Source organism: Myotis brandtii, unplaced genomic scaffold (genome assembly GCF_000412655.1).
Source record: "Myotis brandtii unplaced genomic scaffold, ASM41265v1 scaffold193, whole genome shotgun sequence".
In the NCBI taxonomy this organism is placed as follows: domain Eukaryota; kingdom Metazoa; phylum Chordata; class Mammalia; order Chiroptera; family Vespertilionidae; genus Myotis; species Myotis brandtii.
In genome coordinates this window covers 320,946-336,129 of record NW_005357191.1, presented here as the reverse complement: position 1 = coordinate 336,129, position 15,184 = coordinate 320,946, and the positions used below count along the sequence as shown (strand labels likewise).

General features: G+C 54.3%; 1 protein-coding gene across 1 annotated transcript; it reads left to right on the top strand.

The window, feature by feature from the left end:
- The first annotated feature begins 271 nt into the window (after positions 1-271).
- SH3BP5L (SH3-binding domain protein 5-like) lies at positions 272-12,108 on the top strand. The gene is made up of 6 exons (XM_005864897.2): positions 272-747; positions 6,489-6,551; positions 6,688-6,816; positions 8,248-8,409; positions 9,800-9,973; positions 10,294-12,108. Exons 1-6 carry the CDS (start codon positions 565-567, stop codon positions 10,741-10,743), a joined length of 1,161 nt encoding a protein of 386 aa, XP_005864959.1. The 5' UTR covers positions 272-564; the 3' UTR covers positions 10,744-12,108.
- The last annotated feature ends 3,076 nt before the right edge of the window (positions 12,109-15,184 follow it).

Below are 15,184 nucleotides of genomic sequence, written 5' to 3'. Positions count from 1 at the left end.
ACCCGCCCGGCTGGCCGCGCCGGAAGTCCCCCCAGCCCACTTCCGGCGCGCTTCCAACTTCCTGGGCGAGGCCGGAAGTGGCTTCCTCGCACTCAGCTCCACAGGGCCGTAAGGCAAGATGGTAGCGCTCACTCCGAAGTGGCTGGTCAGTCTTCATCCTGTTTGTAGCACTTCTCTACCTACCAGGGCCTCTCTATTTCCATCTCCTGGCCTAGTTTTTCTCAGTAAAGCTCGCTTATATTTCAACCTCATTCATCTGTGGCAGGCTTCCTCGCAGGCCTCGGCCCCGGATCCAGGCCCTCTGCCCCCCGCCTCGGAGCAGCAGCTCCACAAGGCTGGGGGGGAAGAACTTTGGTGCAGCCAAGGCTCTAGCTGCAGGAACCCCCCTGACGACCGGAATCGCGGCCTCTAATCCAGTGCGAGTCCCTCCTGTGTCCCCTCTGCCAGTCCTTGAGGAGAGAGACCCTTCTTGCCGCCCAGAGCCCGGGAAGCCTCAAGCTGGGGCCCTGGTCCCAGCATGTCAGCCCTCTCCTGTGTATAGGGCTGTGCCCTCTCCCCGTGGGCATGGCGGAGCTCAGGCCGGTTCCGGGGGGGCGGGAGACCCCTCAGGGGGAGCTGCGGCCGGAGGCGGTGCCGGATGAAGGCCCTCGGAGCCCGGTCGCAGAGGAGCCCCGCGGAGACGGCAGCAGTAGCAGTGAGGCCAAGGTGTTTCCAGGGGAGGAGGAAGAGCTGGATCCTAGAATACAGGTGAGAGGCCGACGGGAGAGTCCGGGGTGCCAGCTTCCTGAAGAGCTGGCAGGTGAGGGCACGGGGCAGGACGGGAAAGCAAGCTTGTCCACACACCGGTGCAGTGCAGGGAGAAGCGCTAAGATTAGCTTGTGGCGGGAGAGCCAAGAAAGGCCCCGAATGCCTGGGGTGGTTGCTGAAGCCTCAGAAGAAGGGAAGGGACATGGAGGAGGCACACTTCCGGTCAGTGCAGCGCAGAATTGTTCTTTCCAAATAAGCAGCAGGCTGTGAGCTCGGACTTGGGTGGCTGGGACGCGAGAGGAGGTGACTGAGATTGGGATGTTGTCATCAGTGCCTGCAGGGATGTTCAGGTCTGTAAAGGCTGAGACCTTTCGTGTGTGCCAAAGGTGGCATCCGGTTTAGGCCCCTGAGGAAGTCTGATATGTATTGGTCCTGGTCAGTCCTCCGTGACAAGATGCCCAGCTCTAAGGATGCTGTGGCTATCGAGTGTAGGGGAGCTGATTTGTCACCGTGGAGCATTTACAGGCCGGTTGGTCGGCTGGCAGCTCTTTGTGAAGGAGACCTGCAGCCGTGGGTGAGGTCGGAGCAGGGGGGCACCGGGTGGAGGAGGTGCTTGGCCGTCCGAGGCTGAGTGCAGTGATTCCAGGCAGTGGCTGGGAAGGACTAGCTGGGGAAGCTGCTTGGGCAGGTGAGAGTCAGCACGTTTCTGTGTTTGAGGCTGAGTCTGCCCTTTAGTTCATAGCATCTTCAAGATTCTGGTGTGCAGGTGACTCACACCTGCGTAGGTGAGCAGCACATCCCTGGGCTTGCTTCCTGGGCTTCTCTGTCAACACTCCTTTAGTAGATGACTTTGGTGTGTCCACAGGAAGTCGGTGCTGGTCCTAGAATCCTTCCTGCCTCTTGGCGGGGCTCCTGGGGTGTGTGTGGGAACTGTGTCCCTGCTCACAGTGAAGCCGTGGTGTGTCAGAGACATTCCTGCTGTTTCACGGGTAGTGCCTTGAAATCAGCTCAATTTCTTTGGTTAATTTTAGATTTGTCCTCCACTGAGGAAACAAGTTGTAGTGAAAAACATTTCGGACTGAGGTTCAAGCAACCTTCTGACTGATGATGTGTGACTTTCATGCAAGTTATGTAACCTCCACAAGCCTCAGTTTCTCTCTCTGTAGAGTGAGGGGTGTTCCCCCTGATTTGCATGACTCCTTCCTGCACTGCTCTGACAGAGTCCTATGAATCTTTCACAAGTTCTTTCGTTTGTCCGTTGGTGAGTTTGCAGGTAGTGCTTTGGGAAAGACACCCCTGTGCACACTGGGGAGGAAGGCCACGGGACGCGCTGCAGCGTTCCTGGCCCTGCTTCCGAAGAGAATCCAGCATTGTCTTCTGCAGTCCCGCCTGCTCCTGTATTGCCCAGCGCCCACACAGTCACTCCCATGCTCAGGGTCCATTCACATGGCCTACTTCAGCAAATCAGTTACAAAGAAGGGAAAGTTGAAGATACAGTTCCTCAGGTGCTATTGGCAGTGCAGAACTAGGACGTTCTGTCACGGGCAGTTCCAGCGGACGAGCTCTGTGATCTTTAGAGGACACTGGGCACCTGTGATATCCCCTCGCCTCCGGCGGGCCCACCATGACTTGCCAGAATAGGAGTTGCGCTGTGGGTTATGTAAGAAGGAAAAGTCTCCTTGCACAGGTGGCCCTCGGCCGGGCCGTTTCCTGGCCTCAGTGGGGATTCGGCCCTTGTCTGGTGGGAGGCGGGCTGTTGTGAGAGGCTCCCTTCATGGAGCAGGCAGCTGGCGTTCAGCCCTTCGGGCTTCGGGCTCTTCTGTGCAGATGAGAGTGGGGCGTGTGTCTTCTGGGTCCCTTTAGTGTCGACAGTGCACAGACTGTTCTCCTTTTTGTGTGCTTCAGCGTTTTAAGTGGATTGTTAGTACATTCAGCGGGTCTTTACCCACAGATCCATCAGCACCCACCAGGGAGCTGTAAGAGCCGCCATCGGAGCTGTGCGCAGACAAGTGCATCCTTCTGGCCTGGGTGGGTGAGAAGGGGTTCTGACGTGTCCACTGGGCCAGGGATATTCGAAGATAGACAGGGCCCCTGTTCAGGTGTTTTCTGGATCTTTGGGTGAGGCTCTTTGTGATGTAGGGACTGGGGTTTCTGGGCAGGCAGGCAGCATGCCCGTGCTCCGTTGTCTGGTGGGATTGCCTGGAAGTTGTATGGAAGCCAGCTTCAGGCCTACAGGAAGTATGCTGTTCTGGGAAGGCCACTGTCCATATCCATGTCTTGACCTCAGCGTAGTTCTGAGGCCTCTAAAGTGGTTCTCCGGGCCTGGGTCTCCTCCTTTGTGACTTTCTCAGCCGCTGTGATGGGCACATCTTTCCTGGGTGAGTGGATACATTCACTCAGACTCTCAAGGATGACTTTGCAGCCTCTGCCACCTCATCTGAAATGTTGGTTTGGCTCGCAGACAGCTTTAATTCCCTTATTTCTGAGACCCGGGCCGTGCATCACCCTGGCCCCACCCGGCGATCGTGGCTTAGTGTTTTAATAGCTGGCACAGGCAGACAGGCATGTTGGCAGCCTGAGTGGTCAGGCCTCTGCCACAGTGGCCTGGCATCCTGGGAATGCACTATGTGTCCAGGAAGGTCACCCTCCCTGCTGGCTGCAGGCTCACTGATGGGCAGTGTTTGCTGACTCAGACCTCATTTTCCTGGAGTTCTGTGTCAGCAGCTACCAGGAGTCCCCAGTGGGGCAGGCCACATGGCAGGTGTTTCCAGCTCCCCAACTGCTTGGGGTTCCTCAGCTTCCGTTCAGCCTGGCTGCCCCCACCCCCTTGCCCACCTCCAGCCTGTTAGAGCTTTGTGACTGAGGGGCAGACCTCATTCAGCAGAAGACTTTTAATTGCTGGAGCTGCTGTGCTGATGTAGATTCCTGCCTTCCGCCAATAGCCAAACCCTGCACGTCCTTTTTCCAGTGGGGGATGACTGCCATAGAGCCCTCCACTCTGATGACCTTGTCTGGCTGGGAACAGTGTGGGCTGTGGAACCGAGTGGGAGGCAGTCTGGATCTCGGGTTGCCCACAGGAACAATGCAGGGTGGCCTGCACCCACTTTCCCTCCTTCCCCAAAATCAATACTTGTTGCTCTCCTGCGGCCTGGCCTTTGCCGTGGTTTTCTAAGGTGATGGTGTGCCTGTCTTCTCTGAGGTTCCCACCCAGGCACATCCTTAGTGTGGAGGGTGGTCAGAGAGGCTGGACAGCCAGATCAAAGGGTGGGTCCAGGATGCAGCCCCAACTCTGTCACTTATGGCCAGATGAACACCTCATGGTTTCCTTTTTTTTTTCTTTTCTTTTTGTTAATCCTCACCTGAGTATATTTTTCCATTGATTTTTAGAGAGAGTGGAAGTGGGGGAGAGAGAAGAGTATATTTTTCCATTGATTTTTAGAGAGAGTGAAAGTGGGGGAGAGAGATAGAGAGATAGACAGACAGATGTGAGAGAGCCACATTGATTGGTTGCCTCCTGCACAAGCCCCGACTGCCCTGACCAGGGGCCGGAAATGGAACCTGTAACCCAGTTATGTGCCCTTGACCGGGAATTGAACCTGTGACCCTTTGGCACAAACCACTGAGCACAGCGGCCAGGGCCCCACCTCATTGTTCTTGTCTATCAAGAGAATGGGCTGAGAAAGGGAGGCTGCCAGCAAGGTTGCTGGGAAGGCCAGCACCTCTTGTCTCAGAGTCTGAAACCGTCTTGGGCTGAGTCACACACAGGAGCTGGGCCCATGGGAGAGTTGGCCTCTCAACCTGCAGGAATTACCTCTTCTGAGGTGCTCCCATCAGCTGCAGGTGAAGTCCTTGTTGGGAAGGCAGTGAAACGGAGCTGTGTGCTGGTGGAGTACTTCCTTCGGCCTCCCTGGGGTCTCTGAGTGTTGGCTGCCTATGGTTCCAGACTGTCTTGTCTTATGGACACTGGGTTGTGTGACTAACCAGGTGGCCCATGTGCACCAGTTTCTAGACCCACACTGCCCAGTACGGGAGCCAAGTGCTACTGGCCAGGCTAAGATGTGCCCTGAGGATCGAATGAACGTGCATATTTCACAGGCATCGTCTAAAAAAAGTATAGGAGTGTTGTAAATACTTTGTGCTGGTAACATAATTGAAATTACAATTTCTCGGGCATGTAGGGTTAAATGAAAAGTTACAATTTCATCTGTTCAGTTTTGCTTTTTTAAAAATGTGGCTACTAGAAAGTGTGAGACACACATTGTATTTCTGTTGGACAGCTTTGTTCAGTCCAGAGTCAAGTTTGAGGCCCTTTTGGAGGCAGGGAAAGTGTGCTATAGCATCTTTGTTCTTGGTTCTGTTGTGTCTTCCTTTGTGTTCCTTTACTGTAATTAGGACATGTAACTTGGTTTCCTGGATTCTTACTTGCAAACTCAAATCTCAGGGCTTGAGGAGGTGTATAGAGATAAAAGGACTAAGGGGGGTCATACACGGGACTGTTGAAAGGGCTGAATGAGCGAGTGCAGGGTGGCAGTGGCAGTGTGCCTCCGGCCAAGTGTAGGCCATCTCTGTGAGTCCAGCTGGCTGCTGCAGGGCTCCTGGAGGGAGTCCCTTAGCTGAGCACCAGGCGCCTTCTGGGGCACTGCTCCTCCTCAGGAGTGTCCTTGACTTGTTGGGCTCCAGGAACTTGATGGAGAAAGGGCAGCAGTGGAAACTTGAGTCCAGCACTCCTCCCTGCTCTCTCTCCCAGGTGGTCCTGGGTCCAGTGAGGCGCTCAAGCCAGTGTGTCTGGTGACTTCTCCCTGAGGCTCTTCCTTTCTCCCACAGGATCTACTGTGTGGGGACTTGGGGTCACTGTCACTCTACGCCCAGGCTGGCTCGTGGCCTGTTGAACCATGTGCTCTTCCCTACTCTGGCCTCATTGTCCATCAGGCCCTCACAATTCTGCAGCCTGCATTTCCCTGGACCTGTGCTGTCCTCCTCAGCCGGAATACTGCAGACTGCCTCCACCATTGTCTGCCTGGCTCTCCACTCATTTCTCACATTGCTCAGATAGGCCTTCCCAAGCCACAGCCAGGGAGTGCCAGGCTCTGTGCCCTGGCCTCCCCTCTGCCCTGACCTCACTGGCTTCTCATCTGAGCGTTGCCTCCTGGGCACCTGCCTGTCACTGGTGCTTTCTGTGCATCAGTCAAGGCCCAGTCTGGGGGCAGGTGTTCAGAGCATCCTGCCCCAGCCTTGTACTGCCCAGGTAGGTGATGCTGCTGCCCCCGCCCCTCCCATGACTCCTCACACCGTGAGGGTCTGTTGCTTACTTGCTGGGCCATAAGCTGCCACCTTTCCGAGTCCTGAATTCTTGGGTCTCATGTGCTAAGCTGGGGTAAGTGTGCAGTAAACGTGCTGAGCGAGTGGCTCAGGGAGGAGGAGAACTGGCTGGGGTTTGAGGAGGAGCAGTTGGTACGGTCTGAGGGAGAGCGCCCAGGCTGCTGCTACTTCCCTGTGTGCATGAGTGTTCATCTCCAAACCTTGATCTCCTGACCTTTAACGTGGGGGCTTTCCTCCCTGACACAGGTAAGTTGTGAGATAATGGACTGTAGATTAGGTCTCTGACAAGGAGGAGCAGTGTCTCCCTGTCCTTCTTCCCTCCCCTGGTTTGGTGGGCTTTTGTCTCTGCATGCGCTCCCTGCCCACCCAGCCCACGGAGGCTCCTTCTTCCCCGGCTCTAACTCTGCCCCTTTCTGCGGCAGGAGGAGCTGGAGCACCTGAACCAGGCCAGCGAGGAGATCAACCAGGTGGAGCTACAGTTGGACGTGAGTGTTCCGCCCCGGGTGTCTCCATGTGTCCCCTATTCAGCACAGTGGCAGGGGAAGGGGCGACACAGGAAACAAGAGGGACTGGTACCTACACACAATTATTCGTCTGCCCACATATCTGTCCCTTTGCCAGGAGGCCAGAACCACCTATCGGAGGATCCTGCAGGAGTCAGCGAGGAAGCTTAACACTCAGGGCTCCCAGTTGGGGAGCTGCATCGAGAAGGCCCGGCCCTACTATGAGGCTCGGCGGCTGGCTAAGGAGGTACAGCCCCCTGACCCTCGATCTGAGAGGGCCGTGCACCGATCCTGGCCCAGGATTCTTCCTCTGTATGGAGGGGGAGACAGATCACCTTTTCTCTTTGCTTTTCTCTTCTCTTCCTTTTGGTTCATGCCTCTCTTTTTTATTTACCCTCCACTTTTTTACCCTTCTTCCTCCCCTTTTCTTTACACAAATAATGTGGGTTCACTATTAGAAAACTATAATTGTAACAGTAAAACAAGAAAAAGATAAAACAAAAATTGGCCTAAATCCTACCATGCACACTTGATTTGTTTTGGTCAAGTATGGGGTGAGGTGGCAGAGACAATGACAGTTCCCAAGAGGTGGGACATGCCATGCAGGGTTACATGGAGAAGCACCTGGGTTGATCAGGAGGCTGAAGGCAGGAGAAAACTTGGCCCATGACCTTTCTACTGTTTTTTGTGGTGAGGAATGGGCGAGGCAGGGTAGGCAGCTCTGGCTAAACTTAGGGTGGTAGGATGGTTTGAGAATAGGGGAGGGCTCTGTGCTCTGTGGTGGGACCTAGTTGTCTGGTACTTGGTCCTGGGTAACAGGGCAGAGGCAACATTGGCTGGTGTGGAAGAGTCAAAAAAAGGAGGTGGTGGGTGTTGGATTGGCTGGTTTGCATGTGAAAGGTGTGCTCACAAGGGAGTTTTATCTCAGAAATTAACTAGCTTTGGGAGGGCCAGTAAGGATCCCGGGATGTCAAAAGCATCATAAAATATAGGCAATAAAAAGCGTGGTTAATACGGTACAGATAACCCATTACATTTTTTGTATACATTGTGCCAAACGTATTATACAGTATGTGCTGTTTTTATCCCTTTATTTTACTTATGACATAGTTCCATGTCAATAAATATACATCCATGCCATCATTTTTAAGGGCTGCCGAATATTTCCTTATATGAGACATACTATATTTACTTAACAGTTCCCTGGAACTGAAAACTTAGGTTTGTTTCCAGTGTTTTGTTTGGTCAGCATGGCTGTGATGACTCTCTCTGAGCAATTGTCAGATTGTTTCCTTCACCTTCCCTACTGGACTGGAGTTGATGTGATGGTCTTGGGTGTGCTTTCTTTCTTTGAGACTTGATCCACGTCGCTAACTCCCTTGCAACTACCAAGGGGTGGAATTCTCTTTGTTCTCTGTAGGGCAGAAGGTCAGCCAGCTCTGAAACTGCTGGGTCGGTCTCAACTCACCCTCCACTGGCAGCATCACGCTTTCCCATCTTCTCTCAGGCCATAACCTTACAAAATACTTCCTGTAGAATGTTGCTTTCTTGGTCAGTGCAGTGTGAGAAGTGAGGCATTGCAATGGGCTGTCCTCCTCTTGTCCTCACCTAGGATATGTCTCCACAGTGGACTGGGAGTCCCTGAGGACTCCCTGTTCTGATGGCCTTCTCCCCCCAGGCCCAGCAGGAGACGCAGAAGGCAGCCTTACGATACGAGCGGGCTGTGAGCATGCACAACGCCGCCCGGGAGATGGTGTTTGTGGCCGAGCAGGGTGTCATGGCTGACAAGAACCGGCTGGACCCTACATGGCAGGAGATGCTCAACCACGCCACCTGCAAGGTGAGCCAGGCGGTTCCAGCAGGTCCCCTCCCTTGGTTCCCTTGCTTTCTTTGCTGTCTCTTTATCCCATCACCCTCCTCACTCCTTTCTTTTTTCCACTCCAGCCTTCCCTCAGTTGTAACTGTTTCAGGCAAACCTGTTTCTTGCCCTGCCCTGTTTGGCCTCCAGTGTTTTTTATATACATCTCCTCTGGACGCAAATTGTTTGGCTCTTTGCCTCCAGGTTAGGCACTAACCCAAACAGTTCATCCTGCTGGATGCTCTCGATTTAACACCACATTTTGTTATGTTTAGCTATGACCCCTTCTGCTTTCAGAATATTCTCTCTTCCTTGCTTTTAAGCTCCGCCACTGTACTTTGATATTTAAAATGGAATTTGTGTATCATTTTCAAGCTACTTGAAGGGGACTGAGGATCGGGAGGTTCCCTGGCATCAGCCACCTTCACCGTGTAAAGAGCAGTGTCTCAGTCCGTTCAGGCTACTGTAATAAAGAACATACACTGGGGCCTAAACAACAAATGTTTCTCCCAGCTCTGGAGTTTGGGAAGTCCAGCATCAAGGCACAGGCAGATTTGGTGTTTGGGGAAAGCCCCCTTCCAGGTTCCTAGTCTGCCCTCTTTTCACTGTCCTCACATGGCGGAAGGGGCGAGGGAGCTCTCCAGAGCCCTTTTGTAAGGGCACTAATCCCACCCATGACCTACTCACCTCAGAGGGCTGCCTCCCAAACCTTCACCGTAGTGGTTAGGATTTCAGCATGTGAACTTTGAAGGGGACACAGATATGTAGTCTAGAGCAGCAAGTGTGAGCTCCTGAGAGGTGGTCATGCCTCAGGTCCATTGAGGACTCCTCAGTCCAGGCCACTGCCTTGCACAGCAGGAGCTCCTACAGGAGAGTGTGGCACTGCGGAGGGCTTGTTGAGCTGTGAGTGGCAGGGCGTGACAGGCTCCAGTGTGCATCTGCCCAGTGTGTGGCAAAGTTGGCCCCTGGTCTTGGTGCACAAGCTGGCAGGAGACTTTGCCTACTCCCTGTTGGGGCATGAAAATGTAGAGAACCCAGTGCAGAGCTTGGCTGCCCCCACTGGGGCTCCTCTGGTCTCCCCAGCTCCCACCCCCAGCACTGAGGGCTCCCTGAGGATGATGACTGTAGAAGATGTGCCCAGACAGACCTCCTGACAGGCTCACCTGAGTGGCGGTGGTGCAGGCAACAATAGGCAGGTGCAAGGACCCACTGTTCTCCTTTGTGTCTCAGGAAATCCATGCTCTCTCCAGGCTCCTCAGACAGTGGGGTTTCTCCCAGGGTAACATTTGGAGTGGCAGCCTGGGGTGAATGGCAGGGGTAGGAGCTTGTCCCCCAGCTTAGTGAAATCTGTCATCTACGCTATGTGGGCCAGGTGAACGAGGCAGAGGAGGAACGGCTTCATGGTGAGCGGGAGCACCAGCGGGTAACGCGGCTGTGCCAGCAGGCTGAAGCTCGGGTGCAGGCCCTGCAGAAGACCCTCCGGCGGGCCATTGGCAAGAGCCGCCCCTACTTTGAGCTCAAGGCCCAGTTCAGCCAGATCCTGGAGGTAGCTATGGGGAGGGGGACAGGTGGGAAAGGGCGGGCATGGCAAGTGAGAGCAGGGAGACAGTGTGTGATCAACTAGGTGGGACGGGGTGGCGCCTGTGATCAGAATGACCTCAAGTGGGAGGTGGAGTTGGGGGTGGGTGCTGGCAGGGATTGGAGTTGTAGAGAGATAAACAAGAAAAAGTGAGAATCAGGAGAGGAGGAGGATCCGGTGGGTTTGGGGCAGAGTGGCGCTGCCCAGTGGGACCTAAGGGGACTGGGAGCCCCCAGCTGTGGAGAGTTGCCAACTGGGTTATGCCATTCTGTCCCTCCCTCCCTCAGGAGCACAAGGCCAAGGTGACAGAGCTGGAGCAGCAGGTTGCTCAGGCCAAGACTCGCTACTCAGTGGCCCTGCGCAACCTGGAGCAGATCAGTGAGCAGATTCACGCGCGCCGCAGGGGCCTGCCCCCTCACCCGCCTGGCCCTCGGCGCTCTTCCCCTGTGGGCGCTGAGGCCAGGCCCCAGGAGGAGGAGGAGGACGGAGACAGTGGGATCATTGAGGGGGCCGAGGGTGAGGCCCCAGAAGAGGGCTGCAGCCTGGGGCTTGGTCCTGCCCCTGATGCAGACACGGTAAGCCTGCTGAGCCTGCGCACAGTGGCCTCAGACCTGCAAAAGTGTGACTCCGTGGAACACCTGCGGGGTCTCTCGGACCATGCCAGTCTAGACGGCCAGGAGCTGGGCACCTGGAGCGGGGGCCGTGGGGGCCGCCACCAGCGCAGCATCAGTCTGTAGCCTGTGCTTAGGGGTCTGGTGTGGCCCTTACCCTGCTAGCCCACTCAGGACAGGGGCTCCCAGCTTCTTCCTGGGGTCCTTGCTTCCCCTGGAGAGGTCGGGTTGGCTGTGTCTGATTCTGTCATTTGTCATCCCCCCCCCACCTCCCCAGTGTTACAGGTGACAGCTCTCTTTGCCTTACTCCCTCAGAAGGCTTACCTCCGGCTCTCACAGTCTGTCCATTCCCTTTGCTGGTCTCTTTCTAACTTCTTTCCTTCTGCCTGGCTTTTCCCTCAGGGAACTTGGTCTAGGAAGCACAGGGAAGCCCATCACAGAAGGTGGATGTGGACCTGAATCTAGCATCTCGGGCCCCCAAGCCTGAGTGAGTGGACAGGTGTTCCTCCCATCTCCCCTTCTCATGAGGGGCCAGAGGGATGTGAAGGAGCCCTCCTGGCAGCCTGGCCCCATGCTCTGTTCCAGCCTGCCTGTGTGTAACCTGTAACATGCACTGTGGGGCTGTGTACCTGTGGAAGACACATCCCTGTCCCTTCAGCACTCCCTCCTCACGACCTAAGCCACTTTGCTGTGGGTGCCCCAGAGCAGGACTTGAGGGTGCTGGTGTCAGGAAAGGTGAAACCCGACCCTGCTGTCAGCATAGGGGACATGACCAACTCCGCACAGGCTCCCATGTACATGGTGTTTTCCCCAGAAGAGCTGGGCCCTTCACATTGCCAAGGTGCTAGTGGGTCTCTAACGGGGTCCATGTTGGGAGTAGAGATGTTATGAGGTCCTGATGCTGAGGCCCTTGCCATCCCTGTTGCCAAGTGAGGTTTACTTTTTAGAGGATTTTGAGCTGAATCTCAGCCTATTCCTGCAGGATGGAGTTGGGGAATTTGGTGCTCTTTCCCCAACAATACCATACCTACTCCAGGGTCCCTTGGGGAATGCTAAAGTGTGGCTGCCCTTGATGTGGGGAGGGGACTCACCCTCCACAGGGAGCAGCTTTAGGTGTTTAGTGGTGCTGCCAGGCTGTGTGTGCGTGTGGCGGGGGGAAGGTGGGGAAGTCTCACCAGGTTGGGGTGCCTTGGGAGGACTGGTCCTTCTGTCCCACCCTAGGAGGGCTGAGAGCTAGACTGGGTAGTAGGGCTGTACCTAGGCCTGTGTGCTGCTGCCATTGACTGGGAGCAGTGGGGCCTTCACATGGACGGTGTGTCCCTGTTCTAGGGTTGAGGTAGGATGGTCACAATGAGAACCTGTGGGTTTGAGGTGGCCCTGGGTGAAGGGAAGAAAGGGAAGATGTGCCCATGTGTGTGTGCATGTGCTGGTGTATGGGGGGAAAGGATCTGCCCTGATTTTATTTAAATAAAATAGTTTATGTAACAGTAATGTTTACTACCCCTGTATGGAAGGGAGAAGGGGGGGGTGTTGAGCAGGATGATGGGGGCCTCTTTCGATGGGATGGTCAGGGAAGGCCCCTGGGAGGTGAAGAGTTGGATCTGGGATTTAACCAGGCCAAGAGAGGAGGGAAGGCTTATAGCAACATGGCTGGGGTAAGTGCACAGGGGCGATTCCCCATCCCACCTGCTGGTGGAGCCAGGTTTGTAGGGTGGAGTGACTTGCCAGCTACTTTGGGGTGGTCCCTATGAGTGCCACTCATTGGAGTGAGCATGAAGAAAGGGTTGCAGGATTTAGCAAATATGCAGGTTGCCCAATTAGACTTGGGTTTCAGATATGAGTGCTTTTTGCCCCAATGTTTAGGTCATAACTTAGTTATTTGTGGTCTACCTGAAATTAAAAGTTTAACACAGAGGAGACTCCCAAATCAAGGTTTGACTTGTGGGCCAGGCCCTCCTGTATACCCTAGCCCAGTGGTCGGCAAACTCATTAGTCAGCAGAGCCAAATATCAACAGTACAACGATTGAAATTTCTTTTGAGAGCCAAATTTTTTAAACTTAAACTATATAGGTAGGTACATTGTTATTAACTTAATTAGGGTACTCCTAAGGCTTAGGAAGAGCCACACTCCAGGGGCCAAAGAGCCGCATGTGGCTTGCGAGCCGCAGTTTGCTGACCACGGCCCTAGCCTGTGAAACATCTGGTGGCATCAGGTGGAGAAGGGCTGAGAATTTCAGGAGCATGATATACACAAAGGCTTTGGACTGAGCCTAATCAGGGGTGCACCTGTGTTTACATCCAGGTGAAGAGTGCGGTCAGTCAAAGGGATGAAGAAGGTTCTGCTGGGAGGGTCGGAAACCCTGCAAAGTTGGTGAGAAATGAGGTCTAAACTCAAGGGGCCAGGCAAAGGCCAGGAGTTGGAGGGACAGGAGGGCAGAGCAGTGACTGGTGACCTCAGATGGGGCATCAGGAGCCACTGTGTACAGAAATGTACTAGTGCCCTTTGACAGGTACTGTCCAGTGTGAGACTGCCTTTTCTGACCTGGCTTGTTTTTATTGAGACATAAGGAAAGTATGATAAGGCAGATGGGTGCCAAACTATTTCCTTTGTCACTAGGAAAGCTGCTGCGAGTGCATGGCCTATGCCCGTGGGCAAGTGAGCTTTCTGAGATGACACCCAGGTCATCCTTCCCTCCCCAGGCCCTGGCAGTGTGGACCTATAAGTCTCCTGGTGTGAAGGAACCCAGGAAAGGGCTAGCTGTGCCCCCCCAGGTTCCTTGCAAAATCACCTGTTACATAAGGTAGGAGTGAGGAGAGACCAAGAGGGTTAGAGCTGATGATGCTTCCTCTAATGCAGCGGTTCTCAACCTGTGGGTCGCGACCCCTTTGGGGGTCAAACGACCCTTTCACAGGGGTCGTTCGAAAATACATCCTGCATATCAGATATTTACATTACAATTCAAAATTACAGTTATGAAGTAGCAACGAAAATAATTTTATGGTTGGGGGTCACCACAACATGAGGAACTGTATTAAAGGGTTGCGGCATTAGGAAGGTTGAGAACCGCTGCTCTAATGGAATAAAATGGCCACAGTGAAAGCATCCCAGCCTGATTCCAACAACCACGGCCAGCACCACCCAGGGCATGTCCTGTGCCAGGCATATGCATTGACCCATTTTACTCCCACAGTGGGGGATAGCACCACAGCTGCCTTTTTCCAGATGAGACGAACAGGTAGAGTGGAAGTACCCCGTCTGCTCCAGCTTCATAGGAGAAAATGGAGGAAGTTGGGGCTTTTTTTTAATCCTCACACAGGCTGTATTTTTTATTGATTTGAGAGAGAAAGAAACCTTGAAGTGAGAGAGAAACATAAATTGATTGCCTCCTGTATGTGCTCTGACCAGAGATTGAACCTGCAACCTTTTGGTTTAAGAGACGATCCTCCAACCAACTGAGCCATCTGTCCAGGGTGGCAGTTGGATTCTTAGAGTCCAAACTCACAGGAATCAGAACTGACAGTAGAGGCAGTGGGTGTAGTCACCTCTTAGGAAGTTGTATGAAGTATCAGCATGGTTAAAGGGAATTTTGTTGTTAAAAATTTTGTTGTGAGCAAGAGATGGCCAGGTTGTGGGGAATGTGGGGCCTCGTCCCTCCCATTCCTGCACCATGTCACACGAAACTGAGTGGTAGCAGTGCTGCTGAACCATGTCCTCGAGTGAGCAGCTGGGCCTCAGTCTCCCAGCGCCCAGCACGCACCTGGTGCCTAATGGGTGCTCAGTGGCCGTGCTTTTTTGCTTCCCACACGCCCCCAGTCTGATGTGCACCAGATTACTTGGTTAGGGGTTGGGTTCTCCATCCACGTCCATTGGGGGCGGTGGGGTGGTTCTCCAGTGTCTCTGTTCTTAGGTGTTAGCAATTGTACAAGGAGAAGGTCCAGGTGGATTAGCCTGGTGCAGATCAGTGGATGCCAGTCACTCCGTTCAGCAGTGAACCTGCGCAGGGGGGCCTGGTCCCATCGTGTGCTGGACAAGGAGGCTCTTTATAAAGTCCCCACCTAAGGCTTGGTCTCCCTCAAGGTGTGAGGAGAGGGATGGGCTCCCAGGATGTCACACCCTGCGCTGTCAGCAGGGGACAGCAGAAACATATGTTCAGTCTGTCCTGTGAGATTCCATTCGGGAATTTTGGTGGGCATCTGGGCACCTGGTGGGTGGGCGCTGGGCCAGTGTGGGGGGCACACCACTTGAGTCCCATCTGTCCCCGCTTCTCAGGCCTGCATTCCCGCGTCTGTGTTCCATGCGGTGTGAGAGTGAGCTGGCCCAGGTGTATGGGGTGGCTTGTCATTTGGGACCAGATATTCTGTGCCTGTTGTGCCCTGTCCTCTTTTTCCACCCACAGGCCCTGTCCCTGTTCATTTCTTAACTTCCCTCCACATTCCATTCCTGGGCAATCATTCCTCTCCAGCCCTCCTCCCCAACCCACCATTCCTGAGCCCCAGGACTGTACACTGGGCCCTCCTGGGACTGATGGAACCAGGGACAATCCACTGGCTGGCAAATGGATGTGT